The 23,950-nt window shown below is 44.5% G+C and overlaps 1 protein-coding gene across 4 annotated transcripts; it reads right to left on the minus strand.

Annotated features, from left to right (window-relative positions):
* Window positions 1–381: 381 nt before the first annotated feature.
* Window positions 382–23,676, minus strand: LOC123375534 (calcyclin binding protein). 4 transcript variants are annotated; one of them, XM_045026504.1, is made up of 7 exons: window positions 23,472–23,674; window positions 13,833–13,963; window positions 11,050–11,245; window positions 8,119–8,215; window positions 7,459–7,558; window positions 4,849–4,943; window positions 382–1,929 (listed from the first exon to the last, which is right to left on the minus strand). In XM_045026504.1, exons 3-7 carry the CDS (start codon window positions 11,171–11,173, stop codon window positions 1,770–1,772), a joined length of 576 nt encoding a protein of 191 aa, XP_044882439.1. In that variant the 5' UTR covers window positions 11,174–11,245; window positions 13,833–13,963; window positions 23,472–23,674; the 3' UTR covers window positions 382–1,769. The 4 variants fall into 4 exon arrangements, with proteins under 4 accessions (XP_044882439.1, XP_044882438.1, XP_044882440.1 ...); XM_045026503.1 differs by lacking the exon at window positions 13,833–13,963 and having other exon boundaries at window positions 23,472–23,676; XM_045026505.1 differs by lacking the exons at window positions 13,833–13,963; window positions 23,472–23,674 and adding an exon at window positions 22,515–22,656.
* Window positions 23,677–23,950: the final 274 nt, after the last annotated feature.

Consider the following 23,950-nt stretch of genomic DNA (forward strand, 5'->3'; position numbering starts at 1 on the left):
TAGACAATAGGACCTGATCATTCCTGGCTATGGGTGGTGGTCCTTGGAGGGAGCTCACAATGCAATTAGGGAGCTTTACTATTTTGGATACCAATGAAGGATTTATTACTAGAATTGGTCCTGATAACTACTGAGCTGGGTGTGGGCAGGCGGGTTCATTAACATCTAGAGCAGCGATTCCCCCCTCATGCAGTGCTTCTCTGCTTTTCTGGTCCCAGAGTTCCATGCAGTTCTTGCCTTGGAATCTCTCTTCTCTATTCTGTATGCTAACAGCGATGCCTCCCTATCCCATCTTTGATGCAAATGAGGCTAAGGGAGGTTCCTTACTCCTGGCACCCTTGTCCCGAGGTTTAGGTGTGTCTCCTACTGCCTTTTCATTCCTTTTTGTAAGTCCTTCTGATCAGCTTTTGTTCAAGCATAGGCTGTGGGGTGGGGAAGGTCATTTGTGAGACAGACTGGGTACTGTGCCCTGGTTCCCCAAGAACATAGAGCTGACAGGTAACACCCCCACATTCAAGGAGATGTGCACAGGATCCCTGCCCCCTTCCTATTCTGTGATACCTTCCCTATCCCTCACATTGCTGGGAGGAGCATGTGTTCAATCCTACCTTTTACCCATATTCTGCCAGTTGCCAAGCCTGCAGAGGCTCCTTTTTTATAGCAGCAATGGTTGAGCAGCTTCCTGCTGCTAATACGGGAAGCTACAATGAATTCCACATTAACCAACATGGGGGCTAAGGCTTAGTTCTGTTGACCTGTAGGCTCCTAACCATCTCAAAGTAGGGTGGGAGGAAGTCAACAGTTGTACTGTACTCTAGTAGACAGCACCACCTTTTTTAAAGAAAGGGGGTCATGCCTATAGCAACTTAGTAATTCATTAGTTTGGTACAGAACCTTCCTGTCAATGATCAAGAACTTTACAAAGGGTCGAGAGTAGTTACGCTTCTGCCTTGTGCTAGTCCAAACGTTCTTGCATCTTTCCTTTCTATGGCTACTAACTGCACTGCTGTTACTCAGCTGTGGCTCCTGCATTTTGGGGAGGTGGTTGGAAAAATGGGTGGATTGCCTGCCACAGGCAGATGCTGGGTAAGCCTGTCACATTCAGCTTTTCCTGGGTGCACTTAAGCAAGTCTCTTGACTAGCAACAGGTATCTGCTCAGCATGCTTTCTACAGGGTTCTTGCCATTGCCCTTTTGTAAAGAATGGCAGGCAAGAGCTACTTTCCAGCGCAGTAAGCTAGTAACTAGAGTCGAAGCTGCAGATTCCACACCTATAATTAAGCTGGCTTCAGCAATTTAGACATGTCTGTCCTTTTGAGGTTTGTTTGATAGTTTCTCCTGCTTCCTGCATGTAGAAAGTCGCTTGAGCTGGGTTAACCCATTAGGGCTAGGAACCAAATAGCCGAAGGCAGCCAAGTGACACGTTGACTAGCACACAATAGCTTAGGATTTTTCTTCTTTTTACGTTTGCATAATTATCAGCTTTACAGACATTTCGGATGAGCAGAACAATAAAAAGCTCTTAGGGGGAAGGGGAGGGAAGAGATACAAATATTTCCTACTCCTCAGGGAAGAGGAAACCACTTGATGGAAAGAAATGCTTTATAAGTGTATTTTATTTAAATATTTTCTCCAACCTGAAATGGAAAACAGGTAAGTGTCTTTGCTTGGAAGAAGGTTGTGTAAACAATGCACTTGTAGAACTGATCTCTGCAGCACAGCAAAAGTCCCATATGGAAGGTCCATGTCAAGGCAGCCTTTGGAGTAGTTTCAAATATCTAATGGCATATCCCCTTTGCCTTGTTTCTCTCTGCTTTCAACCCAGGCCTTGTTAATGGTTCTTTTCATTTCATCATCTCCCTCTGCATACATCTTTTTCAGAAGGTTCATCAGCCCCTCACCAGGGTCTGAGGTGTCATAAGAGGCTTTCCTGTAAGACAGGTGGATATGCATGAAACAAGCTTATCACTGTATTATCATAATGCCTAGGAGCCTCAGTCATTTGTAACAATTCTCTGCCAAACTTTAAATGTTTTGCCATTTTTTTTGTGTAAGATTTGTTAATATGTAGAATTTTGCCTTGGGTTTTGGGAAAGGGTGTTATGGAGTCTCAAGCTGAGTCCTCTGAGCTTGGCATCTTCAAAAAGAGAAAGAGGGCATTGTCTAGACTAAGTGGAAAATAAAAAAACATTATGTTGGAGCTGTCTCACCTGCCCTGCCATGTGCTGCTCCTGCCCTCTGCCTTGGAGCTGCTCCCAGGAGCCTCCTGCTTGCTGTGCAGGGAGGAAGAGGGGGGCATCCCCCTCCCCCGCTTACCCCTTCTCCATATAGAGCAGGGTGGGGACACAGATGCTGGCCGCAGCTGCTGTCTCAACTTCCTGAGAGTGGTGTCAGCGTACTTAAAGGGGCAATGCACATCTCTCTCTCACACACAGGGTGTGTGTCTTTGTCTCTGTCTGCCATGCTGCCTCCCCTCCCTCCATTCCTGCTGCCTTGTAGAGTGTGAGTCTACATTAACAACAATGTGGTAACCCTTGAGGGCTCAGCCGAGCGCTAGTTCATCATTTAGCAGTAAGGCATTCCTGGGAAATATCCCGCCCTCTGACTTCACCATCTCAACCAAGCTTCACAATCATCATTGCTATGTACAGTATTAAATTGTTTGATTAAAACTTTTACTCTGTGTGTGTGTGTGTGTGTGTGTGCGCGCGCACGCGCGTGTGTATATTATATATAGTTTGTCTGGTGAAAAAAATTTCCCTGGAACCTAACCCCCACCATTTACATTAATTCTTATGGGGAAACTGGATTCCCTTAACTTTGTTTTGCTTAAAATCACATTTTTCAGGAACATAACAAACGTTAAGTGAGGAATTACTGTAGTTTGACTTCTATTTTGGATGGGCAGGGGCCAGTGGGGCTGGAGCCACCTCTGCACGGGGCTGTCCGGGGAGGAATTGCCACCTTCACCCCTGACTCACCTCAGCAGATCACCCGCCTGTCTGGGTTGGGGGATGGGGGGGAGTGGGCACAACCAAAAATTATAACTCAAGGTGGGGGGGGAGGGGAGAGCTCAGCTCAACAAGTTTGAGAACAGCTCAACAGCAGGGGGAGGGGTAGCTAGCGGCTGTATGCGGGCAGAGACGTAGCTAGGGGCTGTGTGTGGGCAGAAGGGTAGCTAGGGCCTGTTTGCTGGGAGGGAGTAGCTCAGGGTGCAGGGAGGGGGGTAGCTAGGAGCTGTGTGCTGGGAGGGCTCCCCTGCAGCTTCAACCCACTGCACTAGCAGGAGACAAGGGAATGCTGCAGCTGCCTGCTCCATGGCACCAGCCAGAAAGCAACAGCTTTCCTGCACTGCCCAGCTGTGGCCTCCTGCCTCCAACCTGACCAGTGGGTGGTGAGAGGAGGTGAAGGAAGGGGTGTGTGTGGAGCTGCCCCGGGACTGCCCTGTTCTTGCACTGTAGCTTTGGGATTGGGGGAAGGGAACATCTCCATGTCCCTCCAACTCTGCCCATGGGCTCAGGGCTTCTGCCCCGTGCGGAGTGTTGGGGTTTGGGAATTCAGCCCAACTGCTCCTGGTTTCAGCCCCACTGGGGGTTCCAGGGATTGGGGCACTAACCCTGCAGCTCCCTGCTTCAGCCCCTCTAGAGGTGCTGGGAACCTGGCTCTGGGTTTTAGCCCCAGGGCCCCCCTGAAAGGGTTCATGGACCCCCTGTTGAGAACTGCTGCCCTAGAGTGTGACAGCAAGATTGTCCCAGGTGATCTACAAAGTGGCTGGGTCCTGCAACTTTAAATAATAATAAAATAATAATCATTAATTGGAGATATACCAATCTCCTAGAACTGGAAGGGACCTTGAAAGGTCATTGAGTCCAGCCCCCTGCCTTCACTAGCAGGACCAAGTACTGATTTTTGCCCCAGATCCTTAAGTGGCCCCCTCAAGGATTGAACTCACAACCCTGGGTGTAGCAGGCCAATTATATATTGTTACTAACACCTTGAACAGGGAGTCAGTGCAGACCTTTGTAGGGCTGGCTTAGTGGTAAAATACTGCATTGCAGGAGACATATGTTCAATGACCAGTACCCAGTCCCTTGTGCAGCATGCACCAGAAGGAAGCAACAAACTGCTAACGAATTATGAGATATGGATGCAGAAAGAAGGTAGTTTTGATCAGAATTCTAACTTTTCAGATAGCCCAATCTCTACCCATGAGCCCTCAGAAGATTTGCTGGCAAAGCTGACAGGCTCCTGTTTTATTCCTCCTTAAAAGATTGCAGAACCGAGCTACAAAGGAGGGACATAAAGAGCCTCAAGCCATCAACAGAGATGTGGAAAACACTCCATTACCCCCTGCAGGGAAAAAGCCTCTAAGAGCATTTAGTCCCAATTAGAGCAGCTATTCAGAAATACAGCCTCCAAGATAGGACCATGTGGCTTGATGAACAGTTAACTTTAAGCCTCTCATTGCTAGTCTTCACCACAGTTCTCTAAACTTCTTGTGCTGCACCATTCACCAACATCCTATTAAAATCATGTAAAGGATGTACCAGGTGTATCCCACCTGAAGCATTCAAGCAGTAGAAGGCGGAAGGATTTTAGCAACTCAGTGCAAATTCCTTCCCAGTGCACTAATCTTTAGTGCCAAAGGAATCCCCAGATCAGCTGATTACTAAGATCACGAAAACAGTTATGAAATAATTCTCAGGATGTAAAGCAGCTTAAATGTTTGGCCCTTGGACCAACAATTCTCATTTTGTAGACTAGAGACGTTAAAGTCAAGTACACATCTGCTTTCGTTGGTGACTAATGCAATTTTGTTAGGGGTGGAGTGAAAGGGGGGGACACTCACTCTTTCTCCTTGCTCTCTTTTTCCACCTGAGTCAGGCAATCCCATTTTTCCTCCCGTTTCTTCCTACATAATACGAGGATCATATCTGTCTTGATCTGTAAAGGGAGGCAAAGAAAAAAAAATCTGATGGTAAGATGTGAATTAAGGATACTTATTGTAGGCGATACTCGTTGCATCCACAATAATTAAAGTAGCAGAACAGTTTCTGGTATTATTCTATTGCTGGATGCTCATACCTTTCTCAGAGAGTTGCTGTCTGGGCTAGTTTTTTCTTATATGGGGCATATTTTTATATCTATATCAAGTATTTGGCTCTGGGGCACTAAGGGTTACTTTGTTTTGAACACTCTAAAAGGGACACAGTTATGTCTAACAGCAGTCAGTATTAAAGGGAGACAGAAAATATTCTATGAATTCCAAAACATACTCCCAATGCAGGAGCAGACTGGCCCACAATACTTGAGATCCTGAAAACATTGTGGTCTGTCTGGTCAACGGCCTTTTTACCTGGTCAGAAGGACTAGACACCAATCAACGTTAAAGATCCAATACCTAGTTTCTTTCTGTGGTGGTTCAAAAATATTACACCCCAGTGGAAAACTGGGGAAAAGGATTAGTATGAGCTTTTCTAAGGACTGTCTCAGAATCAATGATCAGATACGAACTTTCTGATCCCTGAAACTCAGGTACACCACCCACCTAACCTCTAGCACTACTCAGCACCACCTGGAATTAGCAGACATTATCTGCTGTGGTCTGTGCTAGTAGTACAGCATCCCAGCTTATGACTCCAGCCAGTCCACCTCTGCACTTTTTACTCGAACACAAGGACTCAGCTTACGTTTTCAAGAGTATGGCTTAAGGACTCAAAAGAACCTACAGAGGCACACAATGCACCTCAGTCTAGACTCTCAACAGCCTCTGCTTTTCCACTTCAGACCCACAGCCCACTTCTAATCTGATCTGCAACTCCCTTTGCTATTCCAGTATTTTGTGATGAGGATAAATGGTCTAAGAGTCCAGTAATGATAACATTGAAATCAGGGGTAACTCTATTTGTACCCATATCTCCAGGGATAAAAAGCTAATCTGAAGACATCACCAAGCCTCAGTGCAGCACCCCAGTGAATTACAAGCAAGACCCTGTGTACTCAGCTGTAACTTTGACCTAAATTCTGTAATCAGACCCCTGCATTCTGCTTCAGATCAATAAAAACCTGTTTTTTAATTCAATACAATATGAAAAATGAATATCTCTAGAGTATCCACATTATTTAAGCTGATGTTAAATTCAATTTATTTTACACTGCCCTACAGAACTGTGGACCACAACCCACATTTTTAAGTTATATATGTCTAGGACAGTGTTCTCAACCTGTGGGCTGCTTGGAGCCCAATCAGCACAGATCTGAGACCATGTGACATCCTTAGGGCCATAGAAGTAGTATTGGATACGACCCACAATGGTAAATAGATTGAGAACCTATAGGTTTAGGATGACCAGGTGTCCTGATTTTAAAGGGACGGTACCGATACTGGGGGGTTTGTCTTATATAGGTGCTTATTACCTCCCAGCCCCTGTCCCGATTTTTCACACTTGCTATCTGGTCACCCTATATATGTCATTTGGGGAAGCTGTAAATGTTAGCAGTTGAGTATGAGGCATATGTGGCTTTTGGCACATAGGAATGAGAGGTGATTTGGGTCTGCAGATAGGCACACTAGCTGGAAGTTAAGATAATTAGCGCTGGAATAGTTAACGACATTTTCTATCATTCAACTTCAAAGCCAACATCCCAATGAGATAAATGGGTAGCTCAGCTCTTGTTTCAGGCTGTGTACAGATTCAGGCATCTATTTACTTTCTGGGCTTGTCTACCTAAATATTTTGTTTGTGGCAAAGAAAGCTGGGGCGTGAACCTACTCCGCACTAGCCTGCAGTGTACTAGGTGTCCATTTGGACCCTGCTGAGGCACATTAAGAGTTTGTTCAGGAGATATCAAAGCACACTAACAAATTCTTAGTGCACCTCAGCAGGGTCCATATGGACAGGTAGTGCATAGCAGGCTAGCACGGGATAAATTCACACTCCCGCTTGCCACGAACTAAGTGTTTGTGTAGACAAGCCCTCTCTTCATGTTTAGAAAATTTTTCTTTGCAACCATAAGGGCTAGATACGGGGATATTTAGGAGCCTAAAGATGCACAGAAACACTTAACAGGATTTTCAAAAGCACCTAAGCAGGTTGGGTGCTTAACGCCTATTGATTTCAGTGGAAGTTAGGGCCCAGACCATCAAAGGTGTTTAGGCACTTTTGAAAATCCCACTAAGCATCTGTCTGCATCTTTAGGAACCTCTATACCTACAAAAATCTGTCCCTTGATGTTTTAAAATAAAAGCATGAATCAATCTGGCACACAATTCTGCAGCCACAGAATACGTGAAAGTCCCCATTACAATTCCCATTAGAGGCTGGAGAAAGCAAGAGAGAAAGTTTGAGGTTAGAGCAATCCTATAAGGCTAAATTGGAGGATTCTACTGAATCGGGCTAAGATGACTCAGATGGTGAGGGGGTCTATACAAGTACCTCCAAAGATAAGATACACAGACCTTCCTTGAGCTGCATTCCACAGAGATGGGTTTCAGAAGGTTATTGAATGTCATGGAGTAATTCTTGCCATTGAGATTCTTCACTAGCAGATCAAATGACCTAGAATGGAGAAAGAAAGGAAGTGCGTAATGAATGCACACCCTTTACTTCCCTATCATATACAATATGCAAACTGAACCTTAACAAGAGAGGGATACAGCCCCACTCCTTGGGAAACTAAACCCACAAACTTTTGTTGTTTGTCCAGCACTTTCCAATTCCCTACTTGTTGCAATATTGGAAGATTCTTTGAAAGGACTATTGTCTAAAGGTTACAAGGAACTACAAGTCAGAAGTCTTGCTCAGATTTCTTTTTATGGCTCTGCCACAGACTTACTGTGGGACCTTGGGTAAATCACTTAACGTCTCAGTGTTTCAGTTTTGTCACTCATAAAATGGGGCTAATAACACATCCCTTACGAGTGTTTTACGGCTTAATTAGCATTAGTAAAATGCTTTGAGATCCTCTGAATACAGCTACATATGCATGTGCCAAAGTATTGATGGACAATTTAAGATTTTAACCCAGAAGGGGACTCAATACAACAGGCCTCTGAATCTCAGGTACAGCTCTTCCAATATGCTCTTCCTGGTACAGCATAGCAACAGTCTGGACTCACCTCTCTGTAAAGTGGACCTGCACATTCTCAGCTGGAAGCTGCTGCACTCCATTTAAAGTGATGTAAATCTTCACAAACTTATCCGACTGATCCCAACCTGCAAGGGAGAAAATTAGATACGTTTCTTCCAGCCTTCCTCTGCCTGCTCATGACTGGTGTTCCTCTGAAACAACCATAGCAACCCCAAAAGAGAGCATGCCTTCCACTATAGGCCATACAATATTAAAACTGCCTTCAGAGGGCCAGGGCCGGCTTTACGCCGATTCCCCCAAATTGGGCCCCGCGCGTAAGTGGCCCCGCTCCAGGGGTCTTCGGCGGCATTTTGGCAGCAGGGGGTCCTTCGGTGCCGCGGAAGACCTGGAGTGGACCCCTCCCTCCCCGCCAAAGCCCCGGACCGCTGCCAAGTTTTCCAATCGGGCCCCGTGGGTCATAAAGCCAGCCCTGCAGAGGGAAGCCATTAGCTACTCAAAGAAGGGTGGAATGGAAGAGGGGAGGCCAGGCATGCCCTTTGGGGCTCTGCTCCCCTGGTCCCCATAGTGCATCAAAGAGCAACTCTACCACAGCAGGGAGAAGCAAGGCACCTCTGCCTGACTTAGCGGAAAGGGGTAGGCACGATCAGAGCCGGGTGGCAGGTTTGGCTGCATCTCTTCTGACCTCCTACTTTGATGCCCACTTTCACCCAGTACTCCATTCAATTGGGGCAGGGTACTGGATTGTGGGCACTATCTCCATAGATCAGCATGTTGGACACTCCCTGCACCTTTTGCCTGGATTGAAAGTGAAGAGCACCTGCTCTTTCCCTCATATCTGCCAAGTATTGGGAGGGGTCAGGAGTGTGCAGGACAGGGACCAGTAATCCCCTCCCCATTAATGCTGGAAGATTTTGGACTGCTTAAATCTGCCACCCTCCCCACACACTGCAGCTAAACCTGAAGAGGCTCTCAATGCCCCCCCAGTGGCAGCTGCTAGGCTACCTAGCCTGCCGGATCTCCTGCTGGTGCCAGGAAAGGGGCTCCTCCTCAGATAAAGCAGGGATGGAGGCTTATTTTTGCTCTTGGGATCTCTTAACCCTTTCTCTCCTTTAAAACACAATGCCCATATTGGGCAATTATCATCCTTGTAATTTAAACACACACACACAAGGGGAGTACGAGTGACAAACTGAGTTAACCAGTTAACCACCAGTTGGCACTAATGCTCTGTTCCATTTACATCATTAATCTTAATGTGACGTTATATGATTCACATGGTCATACTTTAATCATAGTTGCTACCACTGTTATATAATTGCAACAAATCTTGTACAAAGTATGTCATGTAAGGGGTCTATGGAAAAGTTATGATTTGCTTAATATGATTATCCTATTTGTATGCATGCATCATTTTTATATCTAAAGTTGTGAATACTGGCTCTATACCTGTATTTCAAATGTGTTTGCTTCTGGGTACTACCCACAAGGTATCTAGCCAGCACATTGTGAAGGGACTATTTAAGTTGAATGGCTCATCACAATGGCCCATGGAAGATGCCTATCCACACCTAGGGTTGCCAACTTTCTTATTGCAGAAAACAGAACATTCTTGTCCTGCCCCTCTGCCCCACCCTTGCTCACTCCACTCCCCCTCCTCTCTCCCCTGCACCCTTGCTCATTTTCACCAGGCTAGGGCAGGGGTTGGGTTGTGGGAGGGGATACAGGCTCTGGGCTGGGGGTGTGGGCCAGAAATAAGGGGTTCAGAGTGCGAGTGGGGGCTCTGGGCTAGGGCAGAGGGTTGGGGTGCAGGCTCTGGGAGGGAGTTTGGGTGCTGGAAGCGGCTCAGGGCTGGGGCAGGGGGTTGGGGAGTGGGGGCAGCCAGGGGGCTCTGGGAGCTCCAATAGGAGCTGCGGAGCCAGCGCTCAGGGCAGTGCCTGTGCCAAGGAGTTGGAGGGACATGCCGGCAGTTTCTGGGAGCCGCACGGCCCTGGCTGCTGCAGCCAACTGGACTTTTAGTGGCCTGGTCAGCTGTGCTGACCGGAGTTGCCAGGGTCCCATTTTGACCATGCATTCTGGTTGAAAACTGGATGCCTGGCAACCCTATCCACACCTGATGGACTTTCATGTGATCGTTCTAACTAGAGTATGGGTAATGGCCTCTGCTATAACTCAGCAAAGCATGCAAGGGCATGTGACTAAATCATGACCCTAAATTCCATCTTGTTACCTGTATTTTTCCACAAACTGTGCGGAGGGCTTTGTTTGAAACAATGGATTTTCCTCCATATGGCAAAAACTATCAAAGGCCCTGGAAACATCCCAATTTTGCCTCTTTCCTGCTCTGATCTCTGGACTTATATGAATGGGAGCATTCTAACCAAGGGACTGAGGACCTTCCAATGATTTGGGAGCAACCAGAGACTTAACCAGTTAGCAGTTTATGCCATCACTGTTTCAAGCCTTATCCAAGAACTCTTTGCAACACTAAAGCTCACCATGTCTACTATGGCACTGATCTTAGAACTGTACTCATGTCTGTACGTATAATGATCTTTTAACAAATACTCTCTCTTTTCTTTTTAAATAAATTTTAGTTTAGTTAATAAGAATTGGCTAAGCATGTATTTGGGTAAGATCTGAAATATTCATTAACCTGAGAGGTAATGTGTAACCTTTGAGATTGGTAGAACTTTCATATTTGACTTGGCAGTCTGGGTGAAAGACCAAGGCTGGGTTGCTTTAAGGGAACTGTGTTTTGTCTTCTGGGTGACCAGTAAGGTATTATAGAAGCTATTTTGTGGCTAGCTTGGTGGATCTAAGTATTGGAATGACCACCAGCTTTGGGGATTGTCTGCTCCCATTCTGCAGTTTGCCCTAATTAAGTAAACTCAGTATGGCTGCCTGGGACTCTGGGTCACACACAGCTCTGCAGGAAGTGGGGGTGGAAGAACAATCCTACCATAACTGTTGATTTTCACTGTGTATCCCCCAGCTGGTGGTTTCTCTTCCTCCATAGTGTCTTCTTTTAGCTTGGGTGGTGGCTGGTTCTTGATTTCCATCTCTAGCTTGTACTTTTCTGCCATCAAGACATCATGAGTTCTTTTTCTTGTGGCTTTTTTCAGGAGCTCTTTCACCTCTTCCAAATCTTTCTCTAGCTGGGTTTAAGAATTGAGATCATATATGTACATTAAACACGTGCCTCTTTATCTGAGGTTTACTGCTGAGCCCATTCACTCATCTCAGTCACAGAAACTGGAGATGGATTATATGACTGAACGGGTCTTGTCCATCCCAACCCCACACCCTGGGGCCAATGTAGGACTGCTACCTAAAGTGCTTTGTCCAGTCTAATATTAAATATTGCAAAGCAACAAGAATATTGCCACTTTCCTATTCAACAGTCTGCAAATTTCTCCCAATGTTTAGCTTGCATTTTCTCTCTAAAAACTCCAGATGTTTTTACTCATTGAGGCAGAGACTTTTTCTTCTGTGTTTGTACTAGCATAACAGGATTCTGGTCCAGGACTTGGACTCCTAGGTGCTATGATACAAATAATAAATAAGAAGAACATATGAGCTCCCACACTGAATCAGACCAATGGTTCATCAAGCCTAATATCCTGTCTCTGACAGCGGCCAATACCACGGCGTACAGGATTGGGCAATTTGGAGGGATCCACCCATGTCTTCTCGTTTAGGGTCTCCCCAAGCATGGGATTACATCCCTGACCATCTTGGCTAATAGCCATAGATGGACTATCCTCCATGAACTTATCTAATTATTTTTTGAACCCAGTTATACTTTTGGTCATCACAAAATCCCATGGCAACCAGTTCCACAGGTTAATTATTTATTACATGAAGAAGTATTTCCTCTTGTTTGTATTAAACAGGCTGCCTATTAATTTCATTGGGTGACCCCTGGTTTTTGTATTGGGTGAAAGAGTAAATAATACTCCTCTATTCACTTTTCCACACCAGTCATGATTTTATAGATCTCTATCATATCCCCGCTTAATTGTCTCTTTTTGAAGCTGAAGAGCCCTAATCCTCTTAGATCCTCTTATGGAAGATGTTCCATATCCTTGATCATTTTTGTTGTCCTTCTCTGAACCTTTTTCAGTTCTGAACTGGACACAGTATTCAAAATATGAGTGCATCATGGGTTTATATAGTGGTTTATATAGTGGCATAATGATATTTTCTATCAGTTAATAGTTCCTGACATCCTGTTAGCATTTTTTAACTGCTGCTAGGCATTGAGCGGAAGTTTTCAGAGAAATATCCACAATGACTCTTAAGATCTCTTTCTTGAGTAGTAACAACCAATTTAGACCCCATAATTTTGTATGTACAGTTCATCTGCCATTTTGTTGCCTAGTCACTCAGTTTTGTGAGATTCCCCTGTAATTCTTTGCAATCAGCTTTGGACTTTACTATCTTCAATAATTTTGTATCATTTGCAAACTTTGCCATTTCACTGTTCACTCCATTTAACATATCATTAACGAATATGTTAAACAGCACAGGTTCCAGAACAGATCTTTAGGGGGCCATGCTGTTAATCTCTATTCATTATGAAAAGTGACAGTTTATTTCTATGCTTTGTTTCCGGTCTTTTAACCAGTTACTGATCAATGAATATCCCATGACTACTTACTTTACTTAAAAGTCTTTGGTAAGGGACCTTGTCAAAGGCTTTCTGAAAATCACCCTTGTCCACACGTGCTTTCTTGACACCCTCAAAGAATTCTAATAGACTGATGAAGTCATGACTTCCTTTTACAAAAGCCATGTTGACTCTTGCCCAACAAATTGCATTAATCTATGTGACTGATAATTCTGTTCTTTACTATAGTGTCTATCAATTTGCCCAGTACTGAAGATAGCCTGACTGGCCTGTAATTGCCAGGATCACCTCTGGAGCCTTTTTTAAAAATTGGAGTTACATTAGCTACCTTCCAGTCATGTGGTACAAAGGCTTGTGTGAATGGTAGGTTACAGATGACCGTTAGTAGTTCTGCAATTTCATATTTGAGCTCCTTCAGAACTCTCGGGAGAATACCACCTGGTCCTGGTGACTTGTTACTGTTAAATTTATCAATTTGTTCTAAAACCTTTTCCATTGGCACATCAATGTGGGACACTACTCCACATTTGTCACCCAAAAAGAATAGCTTTGATGTGGGTATCTCCCCCACATCCTTTGCAGTGAAGACCCATGCAAATAATTACTTTAGCACCTTTGTCATTTCATGCCTCCACTGCCTATTTGGCAGGCTTCCTTCCTCTGATGTGCATAAAAAAATTCTTACTGTTAGTTTTTGTGTCTTTAACAAGTTGCTTTTCAAACTTTCTTGGCCTCCCTTATTATATTTAACCTGCCAGAGTTTGTGCTCCTTCCTATTATTCTCAGTAGGTTTTGACTTCCAAATTTTAAAGGATGCCTTTTTGGTGGCAATTCTTTTGGTCCTTTTATTGTTTTCTCTGATTTGGGGTATACATTTAGGATGAGCGTCTTTTATGGTGTTTTTAAAAATAGTCCCCTTGCTGCTTGCAAGCATTTATCTCTTGTGACAACACCTTTTAATTTCCAACTAACAAGAGTTCTCATTTTTGTGTAGTTTCCCTTTTAGAAGTTAAATGTTCCTATAGTGGTATTTTTGGTATTATCCCACCTACAAGGATGTTAAATGTAATTGCATTATGGTCACTATTACCAACTGCTTTAACTATAATTACCTCTTGGACCAGATCCTGTGCTTCACTTAGGACTAAATCTAGAATTGTCTCTCTCCCTGTGGGTTCCAGGAGTAGCTGCTCCTCTAGACAGTCATTTATGGTGCCTAGAAATGTTATCTCTGCATCACTCCCTGAAATGATATTTACCCAGTCAAATGAGGATAGCTGAAAACACCCACTGTTATTGATCTTTCTGCTTGTGTAGCATTTCACAGTCACTGTCACCATCCTGGTCAGGTGGTCAGTAATATAGTCCTACTATCCATGGAATTTCTATCCAGAGAGATTCTTGTGGCACAGTTTGTTTCATTTAAGATTTTTACCTTATTTAACTACTTAATTTATTAAAGAAAAAAATGAATACACACAGAGAGATGATAGTGATATCCCCATGATAAATTTCAGAAACATATGGTAACTATTTATCCTGCATTTCTGGCCATCTCACCTGCACTCTGCCCACTAAATGTTTCTTGGGACACTTATTTAACCACCTGAGCACTTTCAAACAGCAGCCTTAAAAATCAACCTACTGGAGAAGTGTTTCCTCAGTTCTAACCACTTCTTAGATGTGAAATTCCCCTGCAAAAGTTATACTGCTTTAAGATACAAGACAGACAGTATTCAGTCTTGGACCAGCAACATAGTAGTCCAATACCATACATTTCCAAGGTAGAAACTGGAACTTTGTGCCAATAGAAGGGGGAAAACTGACAGATTTTTCCAGTTGGACACACAGCAACTGTTCTATTACTGGTAGGTTCTGAAGGATCAGATCTTAAAATGCAGACAAGTAGTTTTTCTCCATGACAACTAAGATTGCAACTAATCACCCCAAAGCATATTCCAGAATTTTAGCTTCCACTTAGAACTAAAGACAATAGAAATCAATATGCCCATCCAACACATGGGACATTTGCCCGAGGACCACCAATTAAGCTGAAATACACATTCCCCTGGAAAGGAGTCTTCCAGCTACTCAAAGCAGTGACTCCTACCTCTTTTCGTAGAGCTAGGGAGAGAGACAAGAATAACTCTCTCATGTCCTGTTCAAAGTGCTCTATCTCCTCCTCCTCCTATCTGTTAACCAAGAACCATAGATGAGTATAGAAACTATATAGGAGGTAAGCTGACTAGAAATAACTTGTTAGTCAACCCCAGTAAAAACCAAAGATCAATTGTGACAAACTGCCTGCTACGTCAAGAAAGCCAAACCAACTAGCCTTCACCCGAAATTAAAAGTTGTATATTTGTCTGCTTGATGACTCAAAGGCACTCACTCTCTCTACGAGGTTAACTTATTCCTTCACAATGTTTCTTTTTCTAGTGAAATGAAAGGTATTAAATGTATGGACTGTGTCCACTAAATTTAGAGAAACTGTGATAGAGTATGTACCCCTCAGAGACTTTGAAAGAGTTAACATGGGCCTGAGAAGCCAATTTATATACCAGCCTGCACCTGGCGAGTGGGCTAGGCTTAACTGAGAATGAAGCTCAGCTGGGGAGGAGCAATTATAAAGGCAGGAAGTTGACAGCAGAAAGGAGTTGTGTGTATAAAGTGAAGAACTCTGGGAGTAGAGAGATTATGAGGGGAAAACTAAGAGAGAGAGAAAGCAAGCAAGCAAGCATGCATGCATGTGCCCTGGGATCCTTTCCTATGTGGGGAAGTCTGGCAAGAGGCCAGGAGCGGGACTAACTAAGCAGGCTCTGGGAGTGCAGCAGACTCCAGTGGTAAGCCCTGATAAAAGGACAGGATTTGGACTACCAGGGGAAAGACCAGGAAGGTGCTCAGTTCAGGAACAGAGCAATAGAGATGAGGTCAAACTCAAAGAGGGCAGAAATTGGTTTTAATTTGTAATGCGGGATTTTTTTACGGGGATTCCAAGGGAGAGACCCCTCAGAAAGAGAAACAATGGAAAGCCCAGAGAGAAGAGCATGAAAACCATGAGGCCCAGAAGTGGGGCAGATGATCCTTTTGTGAGGGCATTAGACTGTTTTCTTTTGGACTTTGTTTCCGTGGAAGGAGTGGTCTAAATCGTGACCCAGCTGGAGGGCCAAGTCACAAAAAGAGACTGACCACTACAGCAGCTGTCAGCAGAGGGTGCCAGATGCAGAGAGAGACGCAACACCATGCACTCCAGCAGTGAGTGACAGAAATTATATGGAATTTTGTTTCTCTAAGTGATAGTGACACTATAGAAGGGGTATGAATTGTATGGCACAAGAAGGAAAAAAATACTGAAAGATAACCACCTGTATATAGCCTTGACATATTAAAATACATTGCTTAATGGGAAAATTCCAAATAACAGTCTGGATAATACAGAAAATTACTGAAATATAGACCTTGAAATGAATGAAAAAAGCCTCCATTAAGAAAAGTATCAAAGAAATGTTACACTGATGCCATCTACTGGATATCAATGGCAACAACAGAGAAACTGAAATCCAAGAGCCTATCTGGCAAATGGACATTACATGAAATAAGAATTACATGTGCATAAGCCCTGCCTGGCCCCCGATGAACCCTGAAACAGCATATATAGACTGAGGTCACCATGTGGGACCCCACCATTTTGCTGAATTCACAAAAGCTGCAAAATTCAGAAGTGCTACTGACGCTTGGACTAACCCCATGAAGAGACTCCCCTATCCACGTTTTTTTTTTTTTTTTTAATTTGAGCATTTCACTTATTATAATGGAACCTTCCAAGGATTATTTGTTTTGGTTCACAGCAAAGTCAAAGCCAGAACTCCTTATCAGAACATATCTAAACATAAGAAAGCAAAATCCAAATGCTCCCAAAGGTTGGGGTGAAACTTACTCATATTCAGCCCATTATAAAAACTTATTTGAGCTGTAATCTCTAATTCAAACCTGAATTTCCTTTGGGACTGTGTAGTTAAGTTTTCAAAAGATAGGAAAACATACTTAAAATATATCCAGTGTTAATTAAAAAGTGCCAAAAAAGCTAGTTTTAAAGAATTTTTGAGAAGTGGTGAGACTCACTCCAGAGATAGTAGTTTTGCTTTGTTTTTTAATGTAAGTAACTGAAAGCTCTCATGGTGAATCTACACTTTCTAGTGAGACCTCAAATAACCATATTTTGGATTTTAACTAAGGAATGCTAGATGTATGTTTCTCCTTTGTAAGTCCAAGCACATTGGCCTAAGAGAACCTCAAACAATAACTTTTAGCAATTCCTTTTGATGTTTTCAACTTGTCCAATTCAAACCAAACATTGGAAAGAACAGGAACCATATTCATAAGAGTGCCTTAAGACAAAGGTATCCCTTTTGGAAAATTACTTAAAGTGCAATAAATGCACTAGAGAGACTAAAGAACTAATGATGCCTGGTGGGAAGTGTAATAAGAAATCTCAGTGATTCCTGTTGTTCAGTAGTATAAGTGCTTGGCCTCAATGCTGTTCTATATCAACTGCTTGCAAGACAGTATGTTGTATTCAGTACATGGCTAGAATATTATATATCCAAACTCAATAACACTGTAGATTACAAACCTATGTGGTTCTTTAGGAATAAACTTATTGACTAGTTAAGAACAACTAAGGCTATGTCTACACTGCATTTCATCATTAAAACTTTTGTCACTCTAGGTGTGGAAAAAAAAAAAACACACTCCCCCAAACGACAAAAGTTTTAATGACAAAAAGTGCCGGTGTGGACAAGAGAGGTGGTTTTATTTTGTTGTCAGGAGAGCTCTCTCCTGGCAACAAAGAATGGCTACGCTATGTACCTTACAATGGGGTAGCTCTGGCAGCACAGCCAAGCCGTTGGAACATGAGCAGTGTAGACATAGCTTAAGTATCCTGATCTGAACAGTAGCATTCAAGATAAAAATAACCTTGAAAAGAACATGGCACTGAAGTTAGTAAGCTAGCATTCCCCAGACTCAATAAAGAAGGGGTTATCCTAATTAAATTCCATTCCAATATTAACATTTATCAAATAGCAAATCTATCGTCTTAGATTGTAGCTTTTAATCCTGACATCTCAACCGACTAATTAAAAAAAAAAACTAGGGCTGTCAATTAATCGTGGATAACTCGTAATTAACTCAAATTTAAAACTGATTAATCGCAGTTTTAATCACACTGTTAATAGAATACCAATTGAAATTTATTAAATATTTTGGATGTTTTCTACATTTTCAAATATATTGATTTCCATTGCAACACAGAATACAAAGTGTACTGTGCTCACTTTATATTTTTATTACAAATATTTGCACTGTAAAAATGAAACAAAAGAAATTGTATTTGTCAATTCATCTCATACAAGTACCGTAGTACAATCTCTTTATCATTAAAGTGCAACTTACAAATGTAGATTTTTGTTCTATAACTGCACTCAAAAACAAAACAGTGTACAACTTTAGCACCTACAAGTCCACTCAGTCCTACTTCTTGTTCAGCCAATCACTAAGAGAAACAAATTTGTTTACATTTACAGGAGATAATGCTGCCAGCTTCTTATTTACAATGTCACCTGAAAGTGAGAACAGGCGTTCACATGGCACTTTTGTAGCCAGCATTGCAAGCTATTTACGTGTCAGATATGCTAAACACTCGTATGCCCCTTTCATGCTTTGGCCACTATTCCAGAGGACATGATTCCATGCTGATGATACTAGTATGAAGAAAAAAAGGTGTTAATTAAATTTTGATTGAACTCCTTGGGGGAGAATAGTATGTCTTCTGCTCTGTTTTACCTGCATTCTGCCATGTATTTCCATGTTATAGCAGTCTCAGATGATGACCCAGCACATGGTGTTCGTTTTAAGAACACTTTCACTGCACATTTGACAAAATGCAAAGAAGGTACTAATATGAGCTTTCTAAAGATAGCTACAGCACTCAACCCAAGGTTTAAGAATCTGAGGTGCCTTCCAAAATCTGATCAGGACAGCATGTGGAGCATGCTTTCAGATGTCTTAAAAAGAGCAACGCTCCAATGCAGAAATTACAGCACCCAAACCATCAAAAAAGAAAATCAACCTTCTGCTGGTGGTATCTGACTCAGATGATGAAAGTGAATATACGTCGGTCTGCACCGCTTTGGATCATTATCGAGCAGAACCCATCATCAACATGGATGCACGTCCTCTGGAATGGTGGCTGAAGATGGAAGGACATATGAAACTTTAGCGCATCTGGCACGTAAATATCTTGCAACACTGGCTACAACAGTGCCATGCGAATGTCTGTTCTCACTTTCAGGTGACATTTTAAACAAGAAGCGGGCATTATCTCCTGCAAATGTAAACAAATGTGTTTGTCTGAGCGATTGGCTGAGTGGACTTTGTTTTGGTTTTGAATGCAGTCATTTTTTGTACTTAATTCTACATTTGTAAGTTCAACTTTCATGATAGATTGCATTACAGTACTTGTATTAGGTGAACTGAAAAATACGTTCTTGTTTTTTACGGCACAAATATTTGTAATCAAAACTAAAGTGAGCACTGTAACACTTTGTATTCTGTGTTGTAACTGAAACCAATATATTTGAAAATGTAGAAAACATCAAAATAAACAATAGAATACCATTTATTTAAATAAGTGTGATTAATTGCATGGTTAATTTTTAATTGCTTGACAGCCTTAAAAAAGGATCCCATGTCACACTTGTGTGGCTCTGGCTCTTCAGCACATCCTGGCTATGACTGCTCCAGTTACTTCTCTTTGCCTTCTAATCAGATTATGTTCAGCCCTTTATATTTTGGTGGTCCCGTGACCTTTTGGCCACTACAGGCCCAGCAGTTCCAAAAGCAGGGTGGATAAAAATGAGTAGTTTGTTCTTAAAATCATTAAGTTTTTTCCTCAAAGCATTTTATTAAAAAAATCAATTTTAAATAAAAATCCATCTAAAGAGGGATTATTAATTCCATAGTATGAGACAATATATTCATGTCATGTTTAAGAAAATGTTTTGTAAATGAGTTCCAATAGTTCATGGATTAGGGACCCAATCTTATGGAGTTCCAGGGGCTTCTGTATAGATTTAGGTTAAACTTTCTATCTACCCAATGAGACTCAGTGCTCAGTCTAGAACAGTGGTCCCCAACCTTTTCGTCTGGCCTGTGGCAGCGGTCGAGCATCCGCTGAAATGCCACCGAATTTCAGCGGCAATGCCTCTTGATGATATCGCTTGCCGCTGACAAGCGATGTCATCGAGAGGCGTCGCCGCCGAATTTCGACAGCATTTCAGCAGATGCTCGACCGCTGGCCAGGACGCAGGCACATTTAGATGCCCCCGCGGGCGCACCGCGTTAGGGACCGCTGGTCTAGAAGACACCATCAGAGATGCTTAGTTCTGCAGTTCTCAAACTGTGGATTTGTGTCTCCAGAGATAACATGCTTGTTAACAGCAAACATGTTTTTAAATAATATACAGAGGTGAGAAATAATAGACCTGAAGCCTATTGTCCCTCTGCAAATTTGTGTACACAAAGTCAATTCCTTACCTCTCTCTAAAAGTGCAAAGTTTCAAAACGTTCAATGAATAGAAGATTGTTGGGGGCTGAACAGATCTGGACAAGGAGAAGAAGTCTGGAGATAAATGTGAGCAGGGAGGGACAGGTAGTAGAAACAAAAGTGAAACTGTTTGAGCAGCATATTCCAGAAGTCTTGAGGTCTTTCTGAGCATAGCCTTCATTGATTTGAGATCTACCATACCATTCTCTCACTGGAAGGGAAAACCTATAACGGCAGCAGGTTGTAAAAGAGACCCAGTTTGGGAATATTTTAATGAAGTTCCTCTACTTGTGGGTAGGACAGGCATGCATGCAAAACGCAAACAGTGTAACAAAGAAATGCAAGGCCTGGCTGCCTGAATGAAACAACATCATGAGAAGTATTCCTTCTCAGGAGGAAGCTGCATTGAAGATGATGAAAGGAACATCACTTTTAAAATGTATAGTGTGTACCTTCTAAAAATGAAACCTACATCTCTGAGTTGTGAAGAATATGTATTAAGTTTATAACCAACACAAATGCACTTTTATGTACAAATCCATGATTAAATTGAGTCTTCCTGACTAGTGATTTAAATCCTGATTAAATCAAATCCACCCTATCCAAAAGGATGCTGGGCCTTAAAGAATGTTGGTGCAATGGTCTGGCCCTTTATTTTGGGCACATGCAGAAGGCATCATACCAACCTTCAGCTCAAGGTGTTTTGAGTTCAAAGCCAAAACTATGTGCTTTCTTTCTTCATCTTCTTAGCATATTGTTCAGTCTTGCCCCCGCCTGCTCAACTGGGTAGAAAGGGGAAGACTATTCAGTGTCTTCAAGAAGTGTCTGTGCTGCAAAAAGATACTGACTATAGCTAAGCCATGGACATTGTTTTGATATCAATTCCTTACACAACCTCGTCATTAGGAGGACCATGTCTAAATGGCTGACTGCATTTCAGGTTGCCATGGCCTGGCTGGCCTAAAACTTAATCTCCAGTTTCATTCTGTTTGAGACAAAGAAAAGCAGGACTACTGGATGCTTCAAGTATGTTTCTGTTTTAGACTTATGCAAAACAGCCTTTCCTGCTTGCTCTTCACTCCATACATTTACAAAGAACTATTGCTTGGACTCTGCCTCTAGGGAGGAATCCTGCTTTGTTCTGTCTGGCAGATCCTCTTTCTAAAGTCGGGGAGCCCAGTAGGACTCTTGCCTCCTAGAGTCACCCCCATCCCATCCCATCCTTCAGTTTTGGATCATCAACAGGGTAAGTATAACTGGACCAGTATAGTTATGCCAGTAACCTGCTACAACTACCCCTATGGGCCTAGAAAAAACATCTAGGCCCAGGGAGCAGAGGCCAGAAGTGAGACGTGTGCAAGACAATACTTTCACAGAAACTGAATTACAGATAAGTAATTACACCTTTTGTTCCTCCATTCTTTTTGCGGCACTCAGAGGAGAGGAGGATGGGGTGAGGACCCTTCCCATGGGGGTGATGAGCTGCTAAGTATCTGTGGGAAGCTGGACAGGTGGAGGGTTAAAGGGCAATGGGTTAATACAACGTAGTGAAGCACTAATACAATGCCTTTTGTCTTCAGAGCAGTTACAACCATTACATTCCACTGTCTCATCCTCTGGAAAAAGCTGAAATTTCCCCCCTTCTAATGGCACAAAGTTCCATTTTCTAGCTTTGAAAGGTTGTAAGATATTGAACTTACCTTAATGCATGTAGAGCAGGGGTGGGCAAACTATGGCCCAGGGGCCACATCCAGCCTGCCAGATGTTTTAATCCAGCCCTCAAGTTCCCACCAGTGAATGGGGTCGGGGGCTTGCCCAGCTCCCGGAAGCAGGGGCATGTCCCTCCTCTGGCTCACATGCTGCCCCCCACCCCAAGTGCCACTCACACAGCTCCCATTGGTTGGGAACCATGGCCAATAGGAACTTTAGGGGTGGTACTTCTGGACAGGGCAGCGCAGAACCACCTGGCTGCCCCACCACATAGGAGCCAGAGAGAGAACATGCTGCTGCTTCTGGGAGCTGCTTGAGGTAAGCACCGTCCTGAGCCTGCATCCCTGATCCCCTCCTGCCCCAGCCCTGATCCCCCTTACCCCCTCTGAACCCCTCAGTCCCAGCCCAAAGCCCCCTCCTGCACCCCCCAGCCCAGAGCCTGCACCCGCAGCTGGAGCCTGCTATACAATTTCCATACCTGGATGTGGCCCTCAGGGCAAAAAGTTTGCTAGCCCCTGGTGTAGAGTCAGCATAGCCAGTCCTATGCTTCCTTCTTCACACCCCAGTGCAGGTGCCATGAAGGATGTTCCCCAACTCAATATGTACCATCTGGACCACAGGCAGCTAGAACAAGCTAATGTGTACCCTGGCTGGAGCAGATTCATGGAGCTTCTCCTCCATTTCCTCTGTGGGAGAGGAGAGCCAGCCTTTCCAAAGCACTCCCCTTGGAGGCAGAGCTCCTAGCTGATCTCTGTGGGGCTCCCACGGCCAGGCAGGGAAGAAGGGCAGGCACTGGGAGCAATGGCAGCCAGAGGGACTTTCTTCTCCTCCCCCTGGGATGGAGCAGGCAGCCTGAGTAGCTGCAGCAGGGAAGGACCAGCAGCTGCAGGGGCAGTAAGGGGAAGGTGGGAGGAACACTGACTCCCGTGGGGCCAGGGCCAGACCCAAACCCTTCCATTTAAAACGGCAGCTCAGAGAGCACATGGTAACGCCTAATGACACAGGAAGCAGCTCAGCCAGGCAGGCGGGAGGGCCAGCAGGGCTGAGTGCCCTACAGCTCAGAGGGCCGGGAGGGGGCCACTCATTTGCCATATTTCTTGTGCTCGCAGGAGAGAACTATGGGGTGTGGCCCTCCCAGAACTCGCGTGTGCGCGCCCGGCCGGGCGCAGGGAGCTGCCCGCGCACCTGGAGCGGGGGCAGGGCAGGCTGGGGCACAGGGGGGCCATGCTTCCAGGAAGGGGTAACGGAGCCCAACCAGCTGGCCCGAAGGCAGGAGCAAGACCTGCCCCTACTGGCCCTCCACTGGGCTCTGTGTGGCCCCACATTCCCTGCAACCCCCCCGCCCCCATGGGGCTCTGTGCACTTTGCCCCGCAGCCCCCGGGCACTACGACGTCCCCCAAGACCCACTCCCTGGCACCCCCAGGCGCCCCTCACCTCCTCCCGCGCAGACGCCATGTCAGGGATGCTGCGCCCGATCTGGGGGGAGGGACAGCCGGACACTGACACAGCCGCAGCGGAGGCTGCTCCCGCCCCGCCCCTCTGGAACTTTCCGGAGCCCCCGTCCGCCACGCCCCCTAGTAACGATCCCAGGCTTCAGCTTCGGATCAGGAGCCGGGACCACGCCCCTTAGCGACCAGCGCCACATAAACCACGCCCCTTCTCATTCCCCGCAGGAAGAGGCATAGAGTTCGCGGGAGTCCGAGTGTCCTAGAAGGTCCCACTGCGGAGCTGGTATAGGCGCTCGGCGGCCATTTTATCGCCCTGCGTGCTGCGAGCGGGAACGGAGTGGGCGGGGCCGTCAAAGGCGCGACGTTTCCAGGGAGACCGCCTAGCTGAGGCGCCGCTCGGGCTGTGTTAGGGGGTGTTCGCCGCGGGGAGGCGGGCGCCTCTGGTCAGGGGCTCCGGCTCCATCA

Source organism: Mauremys mutica, chromosome 8 (genome assembly GCF_020497125.1).
Source record: "Mauremys mutica isolate MM-2020 ecotype Southern chromosome 8, ASM2049712v1, whole genome shotgun sequence".
NCBI classification, from domain to species: domain Eukaryota; kingdom Metazoa; phylum Chordata; order Testudines; family Geoemydidae; genus Mauremys; species Mauremys mutica.